The sequence below is a fragment of the Apteryx mantelli genome, chromosome 12 (assembly GCF_036417845.1).
Source record: "Apteryx mantelli isolate bAptMan1 chromosome 12, bAptMan1.hap1, whole genome shotgun sequence".
In the NCBI taxonomy this organism is placed as follows: domain Eukaryota; kingdom Metazoa; phylum Chordata; class Aves; order Apterygiformes; family Apterygidae; genus Apteryx; species Apteryx mantelli.
The window spans coordinates 24798612-24822718 of NC_089989.1; the positions used below are offsets into that span (position 1 = coordinate 24798612).

General features: G+C 40.9%; 1 protein-coding gene across 1 annotated transcript in view; it reads left to right on the top strand.

Moving 5' to 3' along the window:
- CHL1 (cell adhesion molecule L1 like) overlaps positions 1 to 17233 on the top strand; it is a 59802-nt gene extending 42569 nt beyond the window's left edge. Inside the window, exons 19-26 of the mRNA XM_067303641.1 lie at positions 2671 to 2786; positions 2954 to 3158; positions 3533 to 3655; positions 4943 to 5122; positions 13084 to 13245; positions 13942 to 14073; positions 14736 to 14808; positions 17017 to 17233. Coding sequence (XP_067159742.1) covers positions 2671 to 2786; positions 2954 to 3158; positions 3533 to 3655; positions 4943 to 5122; positions 13084 to 13245; positions 13942 to 14073; positions 14736 to 14808; positions 17017 to 17233 — 1208 coding nt within the window. The remainder of the gene's footprint in view (positions 1 to 2670; positions 2787 to 2953; positions 3159 to 3532; positions 3656 to 4942; positions 5123 to 13083; positions 13246 to 13941; positions 14074 to 14735; positions 14809 to 17016) is intronic.
- The last annotated feature ends 6874 nt before the right edge of the window (positions 17234 to 24107 follow it).

The window sequence follows — 24107 nt, forward strand, 5'->3', positions numbered from 1 at the left end:
TCTGCAGCCCCCCGTCCTGCCAGGTGCTCGCAGGCGGCGGGGTCCCTTCCCCGCTCGGAGGGCTCTGCCTGACCGCGGCACGTGGCCGGGCGAGCCAAGCGGAGAGGCTTTCTCCATTTCCTCTCCGTTTTAACAAAACGGGTAGGTTCACCCGGCTTCAGGTACTCCAACTGAAGGAATAAAGCCTGTTATCTTCTGTCCCAGCATGCCAGAAGCATAACAGCCTGCATCTCCTTCAGTTTTCCGTGGGGGGCAGAGCTTTCCCACGAGGAAGGAGCAGGCGGTATTTGTACCCAGTGACCAGGCACCCGACTGCCGCCGCCAGGCCCAGCCCTGCGGATCCCACGCCGGCACCAGATCTGCGGCGCGCTCCCTGTTCGCTGTTGCGAAGACGTTTTTCTCCGCGAGGCAGACGAATGCTTTCCACGTTGTGCAGTTCTTTTTTTGTGCCATCAGCTTGCCAATCGTGCCTGTCAAGCTGGCTCTACTTGTAATCTCTACAGCTGCTCCTGAAAAACGCAGTGTGCAGCAATAACAATTTTCCACAATTAATACTATTGCTTTATAGTTACTCTTACAGTTACCAAACACTCCCATCTCTCTCTTTTATAGAAAAAAAACCCAACAAAATAACAAAAAACAGTGTTCAGAGTCAGGCTTCTGGTTTTGCACGTGTAACTTTGAATGTGCAATTACCTGAGGATGCAGTTTTGTTCCTACCTTAGCAGGAGGCCACCTCTGAAAAATGAGGTTGTCCACTGGTTCTTGCTAAATGAGCGTCTCTGTTCCTGCCCGAAGCACGAGTAGCACGGTGCCCTCGTCAGGGAACGGCGGATCTGATGACCAGGCCAGAGCAACCTGCTTGTATTCGTTTGCCCGAGGCTGCTCCAAAATCACGGCAACTGTTTGTGATACCTGCCCTTTGCATGTGTCTCTGGCATCACAGCGTGCTTTAATGATCATGGCCCTTTAGGAGAGGTTAACGTGCAAAGGGCAAGACGTTTTCCTTGCTAGTGGAGTTAATACTGGCGTCACGGGGGATGCGACAGCCCCGCTATGCTCCGTGCAATAGCGGATAATGGCACTGCTGAGTCGATCCCAACACATCTGAAAAGCTTCTCGTCCCCTTTGGTGTTTACTGCATGAATATAGAGGGTCTTTGGAGGATTAGAAATGTATCCAGCTGCAGTAATGAAATGCCAAGCCTCACTTTAGCAAGCAACTCAGTTAAGCAATAACACCACCAAAAAGAACCTTTTTTTTTTTTTTTTTTTTAAGAATTTAAGGATTTAAATCAGTGAGGGAGTAAACAGCATGGTGGCCAGCTAGTGTGGGGTGCCAGGTTTCCATGATCTGAAATCCAAATGCTTGCTGCATTTGAAAATGCTTAGCAGCAGGGGATGGGGACTGCTGGCAAGGAAGGGTCAGAAGTGTCAGCAAATGGTCTGTGTTTCAGATCTGCAGTTTAATCTTATTATTTAAAGTCAAATGGTTTTCATCCCTTGCAGAATCTGAAATCTTCAAGTTATTTTCCTAAGAACAAAATAAAATGACAGCTCAAATGGCCTTTGAAAAGTCTACAGTAGATTAGGCAGCTAGGACAAGGATGTGTTTTCCTACTTATTAAAATGAACCGACAGCCATGACCTTTATTTAACCTACCGTGTCTCCTGCAGTAGGCATTTGTGAGCAGTGTTATTAGACGTGCTGCAGCCCCCCCGCCTGCTGCAGCTTCTCGCAATAGGCATTATGAAGGGTCGGAAGCCACGGTAGGTGATAGCAAACAGTCATTAAAGTTATTACGATAACCGCAAAAGTCAAAGATCTTACTGCCTTTACGGAAGGAAGCAAATCCCGAGAAAGGCTCTCTTGAGCGCTGCTACCGTGAACGAGCTCGTGGTGGTCCGAGGTTGCGACCTCCGAAATGCGCAGTGCTCCGGGTGCAGCATGCCGAGAGGCTGCGGGGCTCCGGCTAGCGGGGCGGCTGCGTCTGTAGGCGGGTGCTCGGGGAGGCTTCTTGGTGCCGCCGCGGCCAGGGCAATACCCGCGCACCCGGAGCCGCGGCTTCCTTCGCCTGCGTGCGTATCGCGGAGGCGGTGGTGCACGCTGCGAGCACGGAGAGCGGGGAACCTCCCATGCTGCTCTTCATTGCGTCTCTCTGATGGACCTAATCTTGCACCTGCCTCCCTCAGCGGGAAATTTCCCTTAGATTTCACTCATCTGTGGATCGAGGCCTCTTTTTTTCAGGCACAATAATAGCTCTCTGTGTTGTGTAGAGATTAAAATCCCACTGTTTAATGAGTTTAGTTGTAAAAGGAAATTGATTATAAAAAACCTTTATTTTATTGCCTTCTTGAATGGTGTGTTAATCATTTTTTTTATTCTTCTCGCTGCTGTAAGCATTGCTTGAAACAGGAAATCATAAATACTGGGGTTGAAATTCGTATGTCCCAGTGCACCTGTATTCCAGCCCTCACCAGAACGTACTGATGTGGCAAACTAATGTTTATTGGCCCATTTCAGCCAGGTGTAATTGCTTTTAGCTTGGCTGCCGCAAGACTGCCTGAATTGCCACAGCTTGAGCAAGAAAGCCAAGCCCCATAGCATGTTGGAAGTGTGAAATTGAGCTCTTTTAAGTATCTTTAATATGCAGCACTTATATTTTTACAGTTCCAGATGCTGCTCCTTCCAGTGTGTCGGTGGATACTGTGAATAGCACGCTGGTTAAAGTGTTCTGGTTTGGAATTCCAAGGGACAGAGTTCGCGGACACTTAAGAGGCTATAAGGTTATGAATTTCTCTTTAAATATTTGTATACACTTTTACAAAGTATTAAATGAGTGCTATCTGAATGATAGATCACAATCTCTCATTTCTGGGAAGATGAGGGAAATCGATATTGTGTTCATCCCCGCAAAACATAACTTGTTATAGAAATACCAATCTCAATACAGGTCAGTTGGTGGAAAACAAAAAGTATGCTGGATGGAAAAAGACATCACCCAGAGAAACACTTCCTAACCTTCGTTGGAGACAGAAACTACGGAATGATTCCTGGTCTAGAGCCCTTTAGTGAATTCCGCTTAACCGTTTTGGCTTACAATGCAAAAGGAGATGGACCAGAGAGCTCTCCAGTTGTGTTTGAAACTCCAGAAGGAGGTAAGAAAAAATGGAAATATGGGATGGAGGGGTTTAAATAGAAATCTTCCATGTAACTAGGCAAGTTAATTTTGTAAAGTTAAAGTGATTGTAAAATCTTCTATGTTCATAAAACTATTCACTGGAAAGGACCCCAAAACTATGATGTGCTGAAGAACTCTGTGTTGCTTGCAGAAGGCATAGGAGTAATTAGGTTGCATCTTTTCGGGAAGTGTTCGGCATCGTGCTGAACTGGAACACACACAGCTGGTAGCGTGGTAATAAAAATGGAGACCGCTAGGTACTGAGCTAACCTCTATCCTAGCTGAACAATTATGTGTAGAGATAGACCTCTGCAATACTCTTTTCTCTAAGTTACTCCCTGTATTTTCCAGTCCCTGAGCAACCACGTTTTCTAAGGATATTAAACTTCGATAAGGACTCTGTTACTCTGTCGTGGGGACTTCCTAAGAAGGCAAATGGCCACCTTACTGGCTACGTTTTGCAATACCAGATAAGTATGTTCCTCTTTTACTTTGACTTTAGAATTCAAACAATTAGATCTTTATTAGTTAAAACTTAGTTTAGTTTATATTTGAACAGTTATTTACAACAGATGCTAGTGAGAAAGGCTGTGTTTCAGAGATTCCTGTAATAACCGGAGCATGAGAACGTGTCTCAGACCTGTGATGTTAGCACAGCCTGCTAGGGGGCAGGCCAAATGCATTTTCCAGAGCAAAGACGTTTTCGGTGTACTTTTCCAGTCTAGGCAAACTCACAATGCTGCCATGCTCTATTCCACATTTTATAGACTAATTAAATTACTTCAAATTTGCAAATGATGCCTAATGTAGTAGTTAAGACACATAAACTGTAGGAGATTTTTACTGAAGTGAAACTCATTCAACACAGAATGATTTGTAATGAGAATATTTTTGCCACATTTATTCAGATTTTCACATTATTTCATGACAGTAAGCACCTCCTTCCTGTAAAATTCCTCAGTAGAAATGAAGAACTATCACCGAGTCATGTTATTCAGTAATCACATTGAGAAACAACTCAGCTGCAGGTACAGAGGTGTTTCTTTCATGCCAATGGAGAACCGAGGAGCTAGAATAAAGATTTTGAGCAGATAAATTCAGGCAGAATGCAGTATTGATTCTAGGTTACCACGACAGCAAATGTGAAGTTTGATGGCAATTCAGGATATTTTATATGTTCTCGGAGGATGGAAGTGGCATACAGCGTGTGCTATTTACAGCAAGAAATCACCTCTGGTGTTAGCAGAAGAGCCGCATACCTCTGCAGTCAGGGACTAGAGCCTGGACTAGAGGCCTTTAGTCTGTTTTAGATGATTATGTGCAGAGAGTGGATCCATCTATTGGGCAGTTTGGGAATGGCAACACCTCCTTCGGCAGCCAGCTGCACCAGAGCAGAGCAGAGCAGAATGGCCTGCCATCAGCTTGCTTGTGAAAGTTTGCAGATGTTTGGAAGCAAAGCAGAAATCACTTCATATATATTTAATATTCTAAGAGACCATAATTTTTACCTCCCCCTCAGTATATACATATCTCGAATTGGAGAGCTTTTTAAGTACAGTAATAGCTCAGCAAGTATTGGGTGGTTGATGTAGACAAGACAAATCCCATCTAAGTACTCCACAAGCTAGTAAGATATGTTTATTCAGACTTGCATCCTTCCTACCTACTGCAAAACGCCTCCCTTGTGCGAGCACTCCTGACGCTTTTTATGTCGGTAGCATTCAGCTGCTGGATGTGACTCGACTCTCTTCTGTCTTCCAGTAAACGAAACGCATGAGATCGGCCCTCTGAATGACGTCAGCATAACAAACCATTCCACGCTCAGCTGGCGGCTTTCCAATCTCAGCTCCAGCACCAAGTACAAGTTCTACGTCAGGGCTTGTACAGTGAAAGGCTGTGGAAAGCCAGTCACAGAAGAAGGACTAACGATGGCTCAAGGGAGTAAGTTAATAGGCAATATGTTTTTATGTGGAGAAGCTTTAACAATAATGGAAAAATCTATTGAGAATATTCCAGGGTTGACATTTCCTCTGTAATTAGATGAAATAAATTTGTTTTTCTTTGCATGAGAACAATCAATGAACTTTTAATGTAGCCGTGCAGCACTTCAGAGAAGAAGAGCTTATCTGACTGTTTCATTCTGCTGTACAGTGCTATGTTTCTATTCCCACTGATCAACTCTTTAAGCTGTACTAGGATCAGCGATTTGCGTTTAGTCGTGAGCAGAAAATTGAAGATCTAAATAATGGGTCTTCAGTGATATTATAAAACTAATTTCTGCCCTTGCATGATCATGGGGGACTCGCAACAACATTATTGTTGCAGTTATTTGACATGAAAAATCCATATTAACATAAAGTTGACTATAACACATTTGATCCATTATTTTATTATTATTTTATCGAAGACCGGAAGAGATCATTTGCAGACCACTTATACCTTCTCCAAAAACACTGATATTCAGTGACTTAAAGGAAAAGTACAAGCAAAATACTATTGCTCTTCTTTCTCATTCAGCTGAAATGAAATAAAATGTACTGTGCTCAGCAAGTCTGGAAATTTGACAATACAAAGAACAAGTCCTTAGCTATTAATCAGGAACCATTGCTATGGACTTACCACAGGGAAGGAGAAAAGAATGTGATAAGCAAAAGAGTCCTGGCTTCATCATTTTTAGCAATGATAACAGTCTGTAACAATGTTGATATAAAATAGAAAAATGGTCCTTGTTGCATAATATCCTGTCAGACTTGCAAACTGCAGAATCTCTTCAGTTACTGAACCTATAGGAAAGAAACGAGTAAAAAAAATTTTTTTAATTCATCACATCCCAGTTCAAGATCCAGTCATTTGTTTTCTCAACTAGTGAAACAAAACCTGTTCTAGGTTTTTAGGGTTTGGGGTTTTTCCCGTCACTTTTTTGGCAAAATTTTGGGCTATCCTAAGTGTTCCTCTGATCCATATCTGGTTATAAAATGTAGCATCTTTCAGCATCTTTCTAAATGCATGCACAGCCTGAAAGAGGGATTTCCCGGCTGGCGTCCATCTGTCCGACGTGGCAATGCCGCAGAAGGGGGGTCACCAGCTTATCCCCCGTCCCTCCCCGCTGCACCCTGCCTGCCTGTCTGTCTCACAAGCGCAGACTCATCTCCTCCTCAGTCCGCAGTAATCCTCCGCTTCCGTTTGCAGCCTGACAGCCATTATTTCCAGGAAATTACCCTGCCCAGGCTGCGGCATAGTCTGCAAATCTGGGTCTGGGTTTCCATCCGTGTTCCTACCCTAGTTGTGCAGCAAACGATTCCAGCGAAGCTCACGAGCTTCCAAGGCCCAAATCACGTTGTTACCTTTTCTTCATAGTTCTTAGGGGCTCTCACCTTCCAGACTGCTGTTTTGGCCAGCCCTCCCCCTTGCCCTTGTTGTTTGCTAGCAAGATTTGTGATTAGTCCCCTTTTTCTCAAACCGACTCTGCTTAGGCGTCTTGGTTTGGCCACGTCATTCCCCTTAGGTGACACGTTGCATCATTAGACTATTTGGGCCTCTTTGCTGAAGTAAGTCAGCCGCTTCCCGAGTGTCCCATAGGCCGCAGACTCGCTGTAATGTGCAGGATCTCATGTTGCAGTAATCTATTAGCGAGAATCAAAATGTAATCTTCAGTAAGAAAGCCAAAGATGCTTTCTGCAGTCTAAAAATAAGCAATGTCATTGTATTAGTTACCTTTTTGGTCCTCGTTGGGCAGCCAGAATAATGTATTTTGGCCACTTGAAAGTCTTTAGCATAGCTGAATAACCTTATCAGGTTTTAAGGTGCTCATCCCTGCATTATATACTTAAAAGGATGATAATGTTGATATTCATTTTGCCCTTGTTGCCTTCTTTTCTGTCATAAGACTTTGTTTCAAAAATGGCAACAAGTGAAGTAAGCATTGCAGAATGCATGTCGACTGGAGTAGTACAGTTGTTTAAAAACTGCAGGGGTGCTATTCTGTGACCACTGCGTACTCCTTACGCGGATCTCCTGGTTCTCAGGCCACCCTAAGTTAGGACACTGCATCTGCCCCTGAGATGCCTTTGGAGTTTTGTGCCGTTATTTGTTGGCTAAATTGTTCAGGCAGTTTTCAACTACATGTGATAGGCAGAAAAAATCACGCTTTTCAGTGACCGTTGGGGGTTTTAAGCTGTGGCATGGGAGGCAGGGCAATCACTCAAAATTAAAACAATTTCTTTCCTTGAAAAAATGGAGTGATTTCAAAAGTCCAGGTTTGTCATTTAAAATGACTCACGTAAATGACAGATCTAAAATGTGGTGCCCTCTGAAATGAAACTCCATAATAGAGCACTCCAGGTTTCTTTGGGTTTTGATTCAGTGATTCTATATCCAGTATATTCCATTTTTAGTAATAAAAACATAAAGCTCTCTTTGTTCCATTTAGGACTTGAATAGCTTCCATTGCTGTAATGTGGCTTTTGTGGACTGTGCTGTGGGTGTTTCAGAATTTCAAAATACGTTCCCCAGAAAAGTGGAGATGTCTAGGGAGAAGCTATAGATTCATTCACATTTCATCACTGATATGTTTGAACTGAATCACTCATTACTTTCATTTGTTTGCAATTATCCCTGTTGGCATAGTCTGGATTGGAGAGTGAAGTCAAATCTTTCTTTTATACGTGATGTATGTATCACCACAAAAAAAAAAAAGTCTGAGAAGGAAAAATTATTGTGCCCTAAGTGATAATTTTACAAGCCTGTAATTTCTGTGCAACCTATTTGCTCGCAGTGAGTTTGCAGGGGTATGACTGGCCAAGTTTAGGACGCAAAGTTTCTCCCAATAAACACATAAATGGGCAAATCCAACTCATTCTCCCCTTTCTCTACAACTGCAGCATCTTCCTCAGTGAACAAACCATTCGGGTTCACTTTTTTGTGGGGAGTAACACATCCGTTTGGTTTACCGACGCTTTCCCAAAAGGCCAATGAGCGGATAACGATGCTCTCCTCTCCGTCTCTTCGCTCGCCGGCGGGTCCGAGCCGCGGTGTGCCGGCAGGACGCGGGCTGCCGTGGCGGGGCAGGCGCTCCACGCCTGAGACTGCCTCCGGCGCCTGGCGCTTCTCTGCCTGTTCCCTTCGCAGAGCAAAACCGCGCTTCAGTATTTGTCCCTAGGATTAAATCCACACCAAGTGGAATTAATGAGAAATAGAAGCGGGCCATACAGGCATAAAAGCTTTCATTTACAGCGTCCTTGTTGTACGAGCTAAAGCCCCTAGCACTGCTAACTAATACAAGGAGGAATAAAAGACCTGTTTTCCATGAATCATCTTAAATGTAATTGTAATAACTCAGATATGAAATACTGACGTATAACCCGAGATCTTCCTCTGCTGTTGATAAAATACTGTGGACAATCACTAAGAAGCTCTGCCCGCTGAGCTATATTATTTGTGGAAAAAAGCATATGAGTTTTTTGCACAAAAGCTCAGAATAAGGCCCCTCGTGACTGAAACGGCGGCTCGGGGTCCCGTGTAAAATGAATCCTTTTGCTTGTGATGTGTTACCGTGGCCCTTCTGCAGTCACCACAGCAAGTTACTGTTTCGTTATTTACCAGAGCATCTGAGTTAATTCTTTGGCTTTTTACCTGGGCCATTATTTGCTTAGTGATATTGAATTAATGATATGAAGGGAAATTGCTTAGTACTGCAAAATAAAGTATTTTTAAAATTTTGAATATAAAGAAAATCCCTTACATTCTGAATTACAATATGAATGACTGAATCAAGGTTTTAAGCCCAGCATTTTTTTTATCTACAGTGAAATGTTGCATATGAACCCTGCTGAAGAATTTATGAATTTGGTAATATTTGAATTTAACCATTTATTGTTGTTATTATTAGATCTTGATAAGTAAATGTTGTGAATTTATCTTGATTTCATTCCACGGAAGTAGGTATACTGTCTTTAGACAATGAGCCTTGTCTCTAACTTTTAATTTTCAGGCAGTATTTCTTAAGTGACCTACAAACTAATTAATTTTCCCTTTGAAAATCTCTATTTCCCAACGATCGTTAGCCCTCAGAAGTATAACACAAAATAATGTTCTTACATCAGTGAAGAAAATCATTTAATGGAAGAGTTCTTTTTAACTCAAAACTTGTTTTCATCCAGAGCTGCCAGTGTATTTAGAGGATTACTAAATGCGTATTACGTCTTGGGAAAGATTGCTCTGTGTCCAGACATTCAGGCCTTAATGAAAAACTCATCCGGAGGAAGCCGTACGACTGCAGCTTTCCTTTCCAGAGGAGCCAAAGAAAAGAAGTTCACCAGTTCTGTTACGTTTCAGTGGCAATTGGCACCTAACCCCCCACCCCCCCAGGCCCTTTGAAAACCGTAGCTTGAGTGAGATTTTTGTAGGACGAGGAAAGGAACTATTTCGAACACAACATACCATTTTAGTTCTCTTTTGCCACAAGCACAGCGAAAGAGGAAAAGCACAGCGCGCTCAGCCGTACATAACTGCCCGCGGGGTGAGCAGCAGCCCCCCGGGTCCTAGGAGGGAGCAGAGCTTCTCTGGCCCTGGTAGAGGGAACCTGATGAGATCTCGGAGACAAATTCCTTTTTCCATCACTGCTGGCGCTCCGCCTTGCTGCCTCGGCTTCCGCAGGGGAGCCGCGGACCGGCCGCCGGAGCAGGGGAACAAGCCCCGGACCCGGGGTCGTACCAGCTGCACCAGGGACGGCGACTACATGCTGCAGCATTGCTCCCAAACTCAGTCTTTCTGAGCCATGGAAATAGGCCTGTTAATTATGGCATGTTAAATGTAGCCGTCTTGGAGTGTTTTAAGCAAAGTTGCCGTTAACTGTATGTCTTTGCTATTTTTTGTCAAGACCTATGCCTTTTCGTGTTCCACCAGCCCGGCCCACAGAGAGCTACTGAGAGACAACACAAGTGAGCTGAAACAAGCTCCGAGGTCCTTTTCTGAGCTCAGCTTTCTCCTGCCAAGGACAATCAGTAGAAATAGTTGACTGCTAACTCAGTAGCCTCACCTATAAATTCTTCTCAAAAGATTTTTACACACAACAGGCTTAATAATCTCCATGGCTTAAAATCTTCGCAATTTAGCATGAATTACCTCCTGCACTATAAAAGCCCAGAAGATGAAGAATAGTTATGATGCATATTTATACACTTTTAATAGCCAGTCAGTAGAGGAAAACTAATGAAAGTTCAGCTTTCCATTTATTGCAAGCAGATGTATTTAGACAGGCATGGTTATAAATTAAGATATTGCCCACAATTAGTATTTAGTTGTTAGACTGCCGGCTTTTTTATATAAGTGTGTTTCCTAACAGATGTGCTAACTTTTGGAAAACTAGCACTCTTGCAAGTCTTTGGGGGCAGATTATATGTTTTTTCCCTTTATACCATAAGCTTCTATAAAAAATGTGTGTTCTGTTGTTCTCATAAATCTTGAAGCCCAGCAGGAATATTGTAAAATTGCAGTTCAGTGTTTAATGTTCATGCTAGTCCCATGATATGGCTGATAAATAGTGGGGGAAGATGAGAAGTGCTGGTGATATGCCTTTATTACTAATGCTTCTTCTCCCCTATTGTAGATTAAAAACCTAACCCAACTGCTTTCAATTTTCTGAAGCTAATTTCTGCAGCTCACTGACCTTTCAGTATATTGAGCTTTTCCTTATCTGTATATCTTTGCTTTTATTTTTCAGGATTCTGCACTGCTTTTTCTATTCCAGCCACCAAACTTTCCCCCAGTTAGCAATGCTTTTTCTTCTGTAGGTACTGTACTTGATTGCCTAACACAGACCAGAAAGAAATCGCGTGGAAGGAAAGCTTCTAATCGCTCGTCACTGGACACACGTACTGAGTTTTAAAGTCACAGAAAAAAAATCTGTTTAGTGTTTTGCAATAGCAAATGTTTAACATCCCAGAGAGCTGCTGGTAAATCACGGGTCCCAGGCAGATCAGGTTAGGCTGTTGAGGCAAAACTCCCGTGGTAGTTTATCCCTGATCCAGCCAGGCCCTTAAGCGTGTGCTCAGCAGCGTGGAGGGATCACCTGGCAGGAAAGGGGTTATTTTCCAGCTGTACCAGTTCCCTGTTTCTGTTTATGCAAGTAGCTGAGCGTTCAAAAACAAGTGGCTGGCACAAGCTGGAAATAAATAGGTGAGACGTACGGACTGGTTAGTTGGTTTAACCAAATGCACAACGAACAGCAGCTGTGGACCTACCGTTGAGCTCAGGGTTAAGCATTTTGCTTATGAAGAATTCAGTGAACCTTTGTTGTGTGCAAATTGGAATATATGATTATCAGGTCTGCTTGGCATGCATAAGTGTTGTATGGTATTTAATGCATAATGAGACTGAAGTTCACATTAAGTCTTGTTACTTTATGGATAGTGTTTCAATTAAATGCATTTTTCTGATGTCTTGATTTTAGAAAATGTAATTAAAATATACCTGTGGTATCCTGTTGCTTAATTTGAGGTTTGATTAAAAATTATAGCTCAGTTTCACATACTTCATTTAGCAAAACCTACCAATAGATGGATTAATTTATGCTAATACACTGTGCTTCAGTATCAGCAGTATTTCAGCTGTACGTGTTCTTTTTGGTTCCCAGTGGTCTACTAATTTAAATGCTTATTGTAATATATGTAGAGTTGCCTTGGAAAACTTATCATATACTGCTTCTTTGATTGTGCCTGCATTGGTCTTAATCTTTTTTTTTTTTTTCCTTCAGCTGTCAACTAAGCCTTAATCTCTCAAAGCTTCTCGCTTTGCTTGTTTACTAGTTTAGGTATTAATGAGCATTGTTTTGCTGGCAGTGCTAGTTGGTCGAGCAGTTTTCAAATTATATTCTGTGCTCAATGCTTTAGTTTAGGAGACTTCAGAAAGACGGCCAGATAAATCAAGCAAATTAGGCAACTGAACGCAATTAAAGAGTCATATTTATTAATGCTATCTTCCACAATTTGTTTCCTAACATGGAGGGTAAGCGCACTCTTGTGCTGGACCCATTGGTTAACCAAAGAAATCCCTCATATGAACAAGCGGTTCTGAATTTGGTTGTATGCACAGACTTTACACATCGTTCTTGGAGTGAGTGCTAGCGTATATAGATGTCCTTTTACTGCTATCCACAAATGCTATTTTTAAAAAACGTATTTAATACCCTACAATGTTAATGCAGACAGAAATTACAGTAGGAGTGCAAGTAAAAAGATTCTAAAATTAGACCTACTGGAATTTCCCTTCTACCTCCTAATCAAATATTAAACTCATCAAGAATATTTAAATACCTAAATATCCATTTAAAAGAAAACTGCAGCTGTATCTAATACAGTGTTTTGCATGGGCATTGTGGAATTTAAAAGGACATGGAACATCACTGTCAGGAGAGAAATGGGTATAAATCCCAATGCTAATTTTTTCCGTGAGACATACAAGAATCCATTTCTAGATAACAAGCTGGCTGTTCTCCCCTGCTGAGTTCAGTTCAATGGGAGAAGCATCAAACCCCAGATTATCTATACAAAGCAAGCCCATTTTCAAGTTGCAATTTTTTTAAGCACACATTAGTTAAGGCAGATCCATAATCCCCCATCATTGTTAACTTCCATCCTGGGAAAAGTACAACAGCCTTCATAAACATCAGGATTATTTCAGTCTGCTGTTTATTTTATCTGATAGAATATTAAAAATCAAACAGAGGGAATGTTTTTGATTTTACTGTCTGCTTTTAAAAATCAGATTATCTGATGACAAATGTTAAACATATCCTTGTGTGTCGTATTTGTGTGTTATTTAGATTATTTGTAACTGTGCATGTCACAGGCCTTTGTTCAATGAATAAAATTAATCAATATGACTTGAATATGTACATTTCATAGGTAAAGGGATCGGCAAGATTTCAGAAGCAGTAAATCCCACCCAAAAGTTTCACCCCATTGAGGCACTTGAGCCTGGAACTGAATATACAGTTCGTCTAGTGACTAAGAATTGGGTTGATAACAATAGCATTTTTGAAGATGTAATTGAGACAAGGGGGAGAGGTGAGAAATGAAACCCTTCAAGGTGATAAAGATTTATTTTGAATGTAAATAAATGTTGAGGTTATATATTTTGATGTGCACTGGAAGTGTAAACTTAAATATCAAAATCATAAAATATGAATTTGCTCTGTGATTTTTAAGTTGACTCTTGCAGTTGAATGCCATCGGAGCATAAATGCATCCATGGTTCTCAGTTAGATATTACACTTTACTTGATACACAGTAACCTGAAACAATTATAGACCTTTACAAAACATAGTTTTACCTCCTATGCAATTTTGAAAGGGTAGTTTTGTGATATAATTTGTGTTATATGTGCTAGTCGAGTGGTTTGCATGCATCAGGTGCACTTTTAACTTTATTTCTTTCGCGAAACTGCTTTTGCATGAGAAGCTTAACAATTCTCCGTTCAGCTTTCCTAGTTGGCATTAATCCTTTGAGTCAAATACTCTTTCAGAATTTCTTTTCCAAAACATCTGTATTGTGCCTTGTAGACAGTGCATTCACCTTAGGTCTAAAAATGTCACACTTGGACATATTTCTGTCTTGTATTTCTTCAAATTGAGCACAATAAGTAGTGACAGTCTGATTCAATTAAAATTCAGTGAAGAAAATGTTAAGTACTCATTTTATGGAAAGGTGATGCCATTTTCGTCTGGCTAATTTTCTTTTTACTTCTCACCTTTTTTTGCAAAGCTTATGCTGGCATTTATGACGGAATTTCCACCCAAGGGTGGTTTATTGGACTGATGTGCGCCATCGCTTTGCTCACCTTGCTGCTGCTAACCGTTTGCTTTGTCAGAAGAAATAAAGGAGGAAAATATTCAGGTAAACGAATTTATTGTCATTTTGCTATGTTCACAAGTTAATAACAAGCATTCTTCAGACTTTTATCTCTGGAGGCTGCAAAGCCACAGGCGGAAACACCCAATTAGGATCTGTAGCTTTTGATAAATATCCACAGAGTGGTTTCTAATGAACACAGGCATAACTGTGCTCTCTTGGTGAGAGAGTGCTGTGGGCTGGTAAGAGATCAAGCCCAGGTCTTCGATACTGCTTGCTCAATATTTCGGTATTTAATCCACCATAGAGTCGAGGTCCTGAACAGATGCACCTCTGAGCCTCCTGTGAAGGGCCACTTGCATGCTCCCCTTCCACCTAGTAACTGCTACTTGAAGTGATAACTGACATACGCTTCCAACCATAGCCAAATTGCAGAACAATAAAATATTTTGCTAAATGTATTTCTGTAATTTTCAAAGCAATGAGTAAGGATTTAAGTGTAAAACACTTGCTGGGTCTCTTAGAAATTAGGTATTGACAATTCAATGAAAACAGGCTCCTTGAGTGCAGTAAAACATTTGGTGAAAGCTGTTGTCTTCCAGGGCAAGCTGTAGGTAATGAGAGGCAGTTTTCCCATTGCACCTGCAAAAAGAAGAGTCCATGATGGAACATGGCATACAGATCTGTGCTTTATTTTATTTGTACAGTGAAAGAAAAAGAAGATTTGCATCCAGATCCTGAAGCTCAATCAATAAAAGATGAAATCTTTGGGGAATATAGGTAAATAGGACTTGCTTTAACAAGCGTTTTTGTTTGTTGGGTTTTTTTTTTCATTTCTAGATGTCATCACCGGTTTTTATTTAGGACATTTTACAGCATGCAAGTAACGCTATTTTTTCATTTTCAAAGCAAACCTCACAGGAGTGGATGATAGTAGGAATATACAGGTATATCCAGTATACTTAAATCCACCCAAGTTGGGATATAAGTAAATGTTGATGTATTAGTGGTTATTTTTCACATGCTTTTTATTTAACATTGTATGAATAATGTAAATATATTTGATAATTTGGGGTCCTGTTCTAATGTCCACTGAAGCCAATAGAAAGATTTGTATGCCTTCAGTGGGCTTCTCAAACCTGGTCAGACCCTCATCTTGTAACGTGGGGATTGTTCATTCTGGGGGAGAAAACAAGAAAAAGTTTAAAAAACAGACATGGCAAAAAAAATCTCACTACAGAAGTTTCTGTGTGAGAACCGAAATAATCACTTTGGCTGCTTTAAAATAAACAAAGTTTACAGTATTGTGTAACTGTGGTATGAAGAAAAATGCATCATTATACAAGCTGTACTGGAAAACTGGTGTAGCTGGCCTTAAAGGCATAAAGTTTCTGGAGAAATCCCACTTATATACTACATTATTTGTACTGGAATAGGGTTTTTTTCTGCATAATTTCATCTTTATTTAATTTTTAATGCTTTCTAATGGGACAAATATTTAGAAAGGTAAGAAAGTCCTGAGGTTAACTTTCACCCCACCCCCCCTAAATCCAAACTTGTCTTTTTTATGAATAGAAATGCCATGTGCAGTAAAGTAGCAAGTACTCTTAATGCATTGATTACATGTTATTGATTAGATATTGAAGAAATAAACTTCAGGCATGTTTCTCTCTTTTTCCTCAGATAACATTGCCAAAGCTTTGGTGCAGGATTGGTATAAACAAGGACTGTAGTCAAATAATTACGTACCTAGTCCAGAGGCCTAATTTGGGGGTTATTTAAAGATTTTTAGTCGACTTTCCTGCTTCCTTTTGTGTGTGATTTTTTCCCCCCCCTTGAGAGTTGGAAACATGTTTAAAAACCACGGATGCATCCTGATGCTTTTTCTTACCTTCAACCCCTTAAAGCCACAGAGAGGCTTTAAGTAATAGTTTCGTACGAGCAGGCTACAGAGCAGTATGTGATGCTGTGGCAATATGATCGGCTGTGAGCTACTGACCACGGGCAACTCTCATCTTGCTCGAAACGGTGAAACGTCAGAGCACTAGTCTAAGAGAGACTCATGACCGTACCTAATAGATGTCCCTGAAGTAGTCTAAAACGTCTGTGTGTAGCTCAGAGAGGCTTCACAGACATTTTTGTCTGGTGGAATTTCCTGAGTTTACTTCATTTTGGTTGCTGGTTTGTCCATTTCCTTTAAATTGCCGTTGAACACGTACTGCGTATTAGCAGATACGGATACTCTGAAGTTTTACGATGCAAATTCTGCTTTCACTCCTCCCTTTTCCTCCCCTTTATCAGAGAGAAACTCCATTAGTTACAGTAAGATAAGACACCAGGAGAACAGGTGAAAAAAGGGAAAAAAACCCACTTTGTTATTTCCCTAAAACCAAATAAATGCTCGCAAAGCAGTGAGATATAACCTACAGCTTATGCCTCATCCTGCAACTGTACTTCAGTTCACCCGCCCGCTTCAAAAGGAAAATGCAACAAATGGGCCCTGAAAATTGCCCACTGCCTTGTGAAATGAAAATGCCTCTTTCTGTGAGGTACAAAAGACTTGACATAGGCTCCGCTCACTGGAAGGGATCCCTAAAGTCCTTTCTAGCATTTACACCTTGCTTTTCTACCCCCTTCACTTTCTGTCCCTTCTCCTTCACTCCATCTTTGCAAAGGCAAAAAGAGCAAAGGGACCAAACCAAAACACAGGAGCGGTTTTCAGTAGGGTTTCCCTTTTTAACCAGTTTTGTTAAGCACAGACTGATGTACGTGGAGAATTCAGGGAGCACGGAGGTCAGCGTAGCTGAGCTGCGCGAGCTGCCCTGGACCGAGCAGGAAGCAAACGGTCAGGCTGTTCTGAGTGTCCAACCCGTGTAGAAAATGTCGCATTCGCTCTTCCCTGATCCCGGGTTCTCTCATTTTAAAAGAGCCGTTTCGTGCTTGCAATAAAAAGCTGGATTTTTGGAAAGACGTTTCTTTGTTTTGTAGTGACAGCGATGAAAAGCCGCTGAAAGGCAGCCTCCAGTCAATAAACGGGGACATTAAAGCCACCGAAAGTGCTGATAGTCTGGTAGATTATGGAGAAGGGGAACACGGGATGTTCAATGAAGATGGTTCATTTATTGGAGCTTATTCTGGATCTAAGGAAAAAGGATCAGTTGAAAGCACTGGGAGTTCTACAGCAACTTTTCCTCTCCATGCATAAAATATTAGCAAGAATGATTCATTTTTAATTGTGATATTTATCCTGACTAGTACTCCACGGTTACCATGTGTGATTGGAAATAGGTTGCCAATTGAGTCAGCCAGGAACCCGACATCCAGGTAATACAAAATTAAGTCACTGCCACTGAAAGATGATTTTTAGACTTTTCCATCCTAATTGTTTACATGTTTTCTTCTAATGAAAACCAATCGAATCATTCCTTATTATACAAAATATGTCACTCAGTCTTACCAAAACACAGTTTCTCAGTGTTAAATATATATAGTTACTTGCTACTCTGTGTTTCTTAGTTTTGGAATACGTTTCTCTGTAAAATATTTCTTTTCTTGCGTGGCTGTTGTCACTTTGTACATACTTTTATACCCAGTATTCCCTCACATACCATGACCTCAGCCTTGGAGAGGTCAGAACACAGTAAGAAAAACAAAGAAAAACACAGATTACAAAGTGACACAATGAATCCTACTGAGGAAAACCATAATTTTAAATGCTGGAGAAATATATTCTATGTATTATTTAATTTTTCATAAAGAAAAAAAACTCCTTTGCTTAAGATAACTCTGAAATTATTTTAGTGGTTACAGCTGACTGCAATTACCGTTACTTAGAGATGCAACTTTATGCATGGAAAATTTGCTCTCAAAAGATAAAGTTCAGATCGTGTGTATGAATCTTCTGTCCAGTAGCTGGCACTATTTCCTTAAATAAAGTAAGCTGCAGTAACTTTCCTGTGGCAAGGCAAAACAGGGTTCCCATCAGATCATCATTAAAAAGAATTTTAATTTGATTTCCCAAATCTCTGCAAGCTGCATTTCTAAGCAAAAGGCTTTTTGCCTGTCTCATATCTGTATATTTGTGTGCTAGCATACATTTCATGGAGACATTGTACATATGCTATTAATATTGACACAATTTAAAATCAGCCTTGTTTTATTTTGAAATGAGACATGATGCTAGCATGAGTCTGTGTAGCTGTGTAGTAATAGAATTGCTTCTCAATATGAGCCTGAACCAGCGAAACTAGTTTTCAGAAGGAGGAGTTGTGTGTAAGCCAGTCATATGAATCGTATTTCTTTCTAATATCACATAAAATAGATCTACCTGACTATCAAGAGATCATTTATTTTCAAGCTATTCATTGTTAAATAAACAAAAGCGAAAGCAAAGAGGAAATATTACGGTATAGTTTCTTTTATATTTTGTTTACTGAATGCTGGTTTAAAGCCTCTCTGTTGCAGTTCTTTTCTTTGCCAGTCGTTTCCACTACGGACTCAGCAAAGCTGAGCGCTCTTACCAGCACATTTTTTTGGTCTTTTAATATTTGGATCTCCCGATTATCTGTAAAATCACTTGTATTTTGATATATGCTTGTTTGATTAGAGTATTAATACTGCTTCATTTCTTCCACTTCAGTTATAATTTTTTTAAACATCGTTGTGAGAAAACTAGTTACTGTAGGAGGAATAGGTCCTAAAAGCCATTTACATCCTGGTAGTAATTAGGCAAATGTCCCTCATGGTCTCCGTTAGTTCAGTGGAAGAAAGAGTGGAAGTAACAATTACTCACATGATTAAGAGTTTACAGATAACACCTAGAATTAAAAGTCTATTAGTTGCACATATAAATGCACTTTGTTACAAATAGAAAGGCCGTGATTTATAAGTAGCTAACCTTAAGTTTGTGCCCCTCACTAGAGTGGCTGAATTCTCAAAAGTGCTCCGTGATTTCTGAAAATAATAAGTCTTTGGTGCTGGATGCTTCTGAATAGCTGTTCCTCTTTTATATTTTTACTCGCAATGACCTTTTCTGTAGCCTCTATTTGGAAAAAGCAAATCCCCAACAAGCAAACCCCCAAACCCCAGTGATGCTGTGTGGATGAGCATAAATCAGTCAAAAATAGTCCCACTCCATGTCAGTGATCGCTGTGATGTGAAGGATTTGACAGTCGTTCATTCCTTAAAGTTTTATTTTCTGCATTTCACTTAAGCTGAATGCTGAAAAAGTCCAAAGTCATCTTCATTTAAAAAGGAAACCAGGGAGTAAATTGGAGGGATGTGAAAATTGGCATCTTGTCAACAAAGAGAGATTTTCCACCAGGATCGTTATCTGCTGACTCTTGCCTGCCGTAACCCAAAAGAGATAAAGACTAAGAACTGATTAGACTTGTGACAACCTTTGCTGCAAGCTTCAGCCTGTTTTTAATGTATTTCCTTTAGGAATCATCTGCCCTAGCGCATGCTACTGCAGTGTTGATTACAGGCGAGTTTTGCTTTGTCTTCTCAGTCATTTTCATTGAAATATTTTGTATTTTAAATGGAGATATTTCTGCTGTCTGACACTTCTTAAATATGAAAGCTAATCCCTTAGTCTTACATCTCCACCACACTGAGGATCACTAATGATGCAAGGAGGGCCGCTTTGGCTTCCTCAGGTAGCTGGAGAAATAAATCCCGAAACACCCGTTTTCCCGTACCAAAGTCACAGCCCTCTCCTGCTTTTCGAGGGGTGATGGATTTCAGGCTGCTTTTCTCCTTTCTTAGCGTGGTCCCAACCCCTGCAAATTCGCAGACCCCCCCAAAGTTGCCCCCGCGGGGCAGCGAGAGGCGAGGAACAGAATTAGGGCAGGTTCCCCCAAAGCGGCAGCAGCTGCCCTGAGCGAAGAGCCCGGGCAGGGCCGTGTCGGTCTCCGACGCGGGACCCGGCCGCGGCTCCTCCGCAGGGCCGGCGGCGCTCGGGCGTCTGCTGCTGCTTCGGGGTGCTGCAGATCCCCAAAAACACCTTCGTTAAACAGGCGCAAATTCCAGATCGTATTAGTGAGTGTCAGGTTATCGAATAAGGAATAAATCCCCTGCGCTATCACTTGCTCTGTTGCTGCTAAGAGATGTTTACGACATTCCTGCGATGTGCTACTCATCTGTGCCGGTATGAGTGCTTTTTCTATTAAAATTTTAATTCAGACCCTTAAATCTTAATGTTAGTGTTTCATTATGCCTCAGGGCCTAAAAATCATGCAGTGACAAAAAGATGTGCAATGGAATTTTTACAGTGTGCACTGACTTTTGAGGAATATGCCCAATGAATATTAAACTAATGGCTAAAACTCCTCGGGAATCTAACTCACAGGAGCTTTCTTCTCTTTCTCACTCATTTCTTTTCCTTTTTTTTTTCTCCGTTGGGGTTGTATTTTATTTTTTAAGGGTACCACTCATACAGTGTATCTTGGAAAGTGCAGGCCACTAATGCTTTTTAAGAGATTTGCTTTCAAAAGTAAACTAACACTGTAAGCTTATAGTTTCCGAAGCAGTTCGTTGTCATTGCCAGTAAACGGTCTGCATTTTCTTTCTAGGGCAGTGTGTTGCAGATGAGAGGCAGTATGGACGTGTAGATTGAATTAGAAGTATCAATAGTAACTGTACCGCAACTTTGAAATAGTCCCTTAATCAAATAACTTTTTTATGCTGTCTGGGAGCATTTATTAAATTTAGTTGATGGAAATCTGTAGTGATTTCATTAATTTGTACCTACCCTGGAATTTAAAATTGCATGACTGGAGGAGGAAGGGCCCTGTGTCAATAAGCACCAGCAGTGTGAGCACCCAAACTACGTCGTATAGGAAATTCTAATGAATCAGTCCTGGTGTCTTCTGCTGCCAATGTGCTAGTGCCAAGGGCGAGACAATTGGAGAAATGATTCAAGTTGGTTGTTTGGGGGGTCACTTTTGGGTACAACACGTTGCTACGTTTTGCTGCCAGTACGAGTGTGAGAGGGGAAATGACGTTTCTGGAGTTGGCGTCTCCGTGGACCCGGGCGGCGCTTGGCCCGGCGGTGGGAGCAGCTCCCTGGCGCCGGACAGTCCCTGCCTGGGAGCTCAGGCGGCCTCTTTCCGGACAGGAGAGGTGCAAATGTGGCTCATACAGACGGCTGTGAGGTTTTCACTGTGCGTAACATTATTCAAATAAAATCATCTCTTCTTTATTATAGGAAAAAATACAAAGCTGTATGCTAGCTGCCCTCATAGCCCATTTGCTTTCACAGAGCAGCACATCGTTGATTGATTCAGGTACGGATTGCAACCTCAGACCTAAGCGTATGGTTTCTATGTTTATTTAAAAAAAAAAAGTAATTGCACAATAGAGAATTTGTAGGAATGGCCTCAGCTTCATTTTCTGGTAAAATTTGTGAACCCAGGCTTCAGAAATCTGCATTTTGGGGCCGCCGACACTTGACTGGGCTCTCCGGGAGCGGGCTGCCCCGGGCAGGGCTGTGTCATTGCGACGGGCACAGTGAGAAGCCAAATCAGAAAATGATTTTCCCCTCTGGACAAAAATGTGCGTGTGTGTGTGTGTACACATATGTGTGTGTATGTATAATAAACAACTTCTCTGTAACTCTATTTTAAATGTATCTAATTAGTGTATCATTTAATGATTCATGACACTTGTTTTGTTGTGGTCTTACTACACAAATTTTAATGAGTAGCTCTTTTTCTGATAACTGCTTCCTTTGACTGAATGGGTCAGATCCAATGTGTGAGAGGTTTTAATAGAAATATTCAGGCCAATGTTCTTTTTGAGAGGAAAACAAATACTAGCACAATCTTTCTGTACAAGAAGTTTTTTTACAGTAATTCCTCATGTAGTTTTGTAAACTAATGTTAGGATGACATTCACTAATCCTCGTGCGCTTCTGAAAGGAAATCTCATCGTAATCTGTTTTATAGTCATTATCTTGCAGATGAGTGGTTAGTCTAGATTATTTTAAATACCTGTAAGAATGGATGTACAAAAAAGGAAATTGTTCTTCTTGACAAGAAAATTTCGATTCGTATGACAAAGCATCAAGCCCTCAGCTGCATCTCTTAAAACGTTTAGTGTTTCAAAAAAAAGCACATGAACCATGTTGGAGCATCAGCACGTGTTTACATTTCAGCTCTGTATCTTTCATGTAGAAGTTTCGATTATGCTATCAAACGAGTGAGTTTTGTAATCTGCAGTAGCTTGTTCCGTTTTCATGCAGGAAACAATATGTGGGTTTGAGCCAAAGCATACTGTCTGTTTCGTTTATTACTATTGTTACTTTAAACAAGATACTTTGTAATTTCATGAGAAAAGATCAAAGCAAATGTGTCACCGTTACATTGTCACTTTTTTGAGCTGAATGTTAGTGTGCATTTATTAAAGTTTAGAGAAATGTGTTTGTATTGTAGTTGCTGTTTGTATCATGCATATGTGCCCGTATGGTTTTAAAAGATATTTTCATTTTACATGAAATTCAACTTTGCTAATAAAAGTTTGACTTGATGTAATCTTCAAAAGCCTTAGGTGTAATCAGCAAGTTTGTTTTTTTCTGATGCCGTGTGTTTGTTGGGAGCCCGTTTTACTTTTCGTGCACAGACCTCTCTAGCTTGCGTTAGGTGGCGAGTTTCCCGGCCGCCCAGGCGTTTTGCCCAGCTCAGAGGCTGCAACCAGATGGCTTATTTATTTCATAATATGGTCATTACCTGGATCAAACTCTTGTCATATATGTTAGCATATATAAACACTACCTTAGTTTATTACTCTTGACTATATGGGTTAACATCGCATGAGCTCTCAGGCATGCTGGACTTTAACCTCAGTGGCATGTGAAACACCCAGCAAAATGAAGTTACCCGGTATTAAAATACACTTAGCCGTGAGGTGGAGCCCAGCAGTAGGACGTGCCAGGCCTGAACAAAGATGAAAACCTGATCCAGTTATAAGTGCTAGAATACAGCTCTAAAGGTTACCAGGACTGATTTCTACCTGTCTTCATTAAGGATCACCAGACTAATGGTAATGCTAATTTTTATATTAATATTAATAATTTTATAAATACGCAGGCACCTAGAAACCCAGTAATACTTGCTCTTTTCTTCCTCTCCCTTAGGCAGGGAAAACCCTATTCATCCTAACTGGCTGGAATCTAAATGTATAGATTCATTATATAGAAATCTAAGGAATGTTCTTTGTTTGCCAAGAAAAATAGTAAAAGACCAAAAATATCTCTGCATTTCTCTTGTTACTGTGGCTTTTTTTTTTTTTTTGTCCTAATGTTCAGTGTTGCCTGATTTCTTCAACTATTCTCTGCCTGCCTATGGAGAAAGGTTAACCAGTCAAGCAAGCAGGAATTGCACAATGCAGATAGTTAAGCCAGTCCAACACCTTAAACAGCAAAACTGCTGCTACCGAGGACTCATTAAAAGTCAGCAGACAAATTCATGCCAGCTGATACTGCTGCAAAATCCATTTTTCAAAAAATGATACTTAACAGAAATTTAAAAGATTTGTGCAGTACTAAAGTGTAAGAAATAAATTGCTCACACAGAAAATAATCCCCGGCTTCCAACCCGGATATTTGCTGTGTTGTTGTTAGAGCATTTCTCCCAGCAGGAGAGATTGTGATTTTTTTCCTCCTGTTTTTAGCTATTTCATTTCAGCAGGGAGGTTTCAGGACTTTTCTAATGCATTCTTCACCTGCGTAAACCCTGAATGCATTCAGCGTAAATGCAGAAACAGCTAGGAAGGCAATAACTAGCGTTCACCTTTCCGGAAGGCATCAAGGGCATTCCAAGCTTTTTTTATTATTATTCGTATACTGGCATAATGAGATTTACACTTTTCTCAATAACACAATGGAGAGAAAAAGTCCGACAATCATGTGCTTCGCTGGAGTGAGGATAAAGACGCGGCGGGCGCCGTCAGACGCACGGGCTGCCCCGTCCGCTTCGCTGCTCGTCCCCGCGCCAGAAATCCCCTAGCAAAAGTTCGAGAAGAAAGTACAGGACCAACATATCTTTATTTGATATTTTGCTTTTAATGCAAAGTTGGCTTTT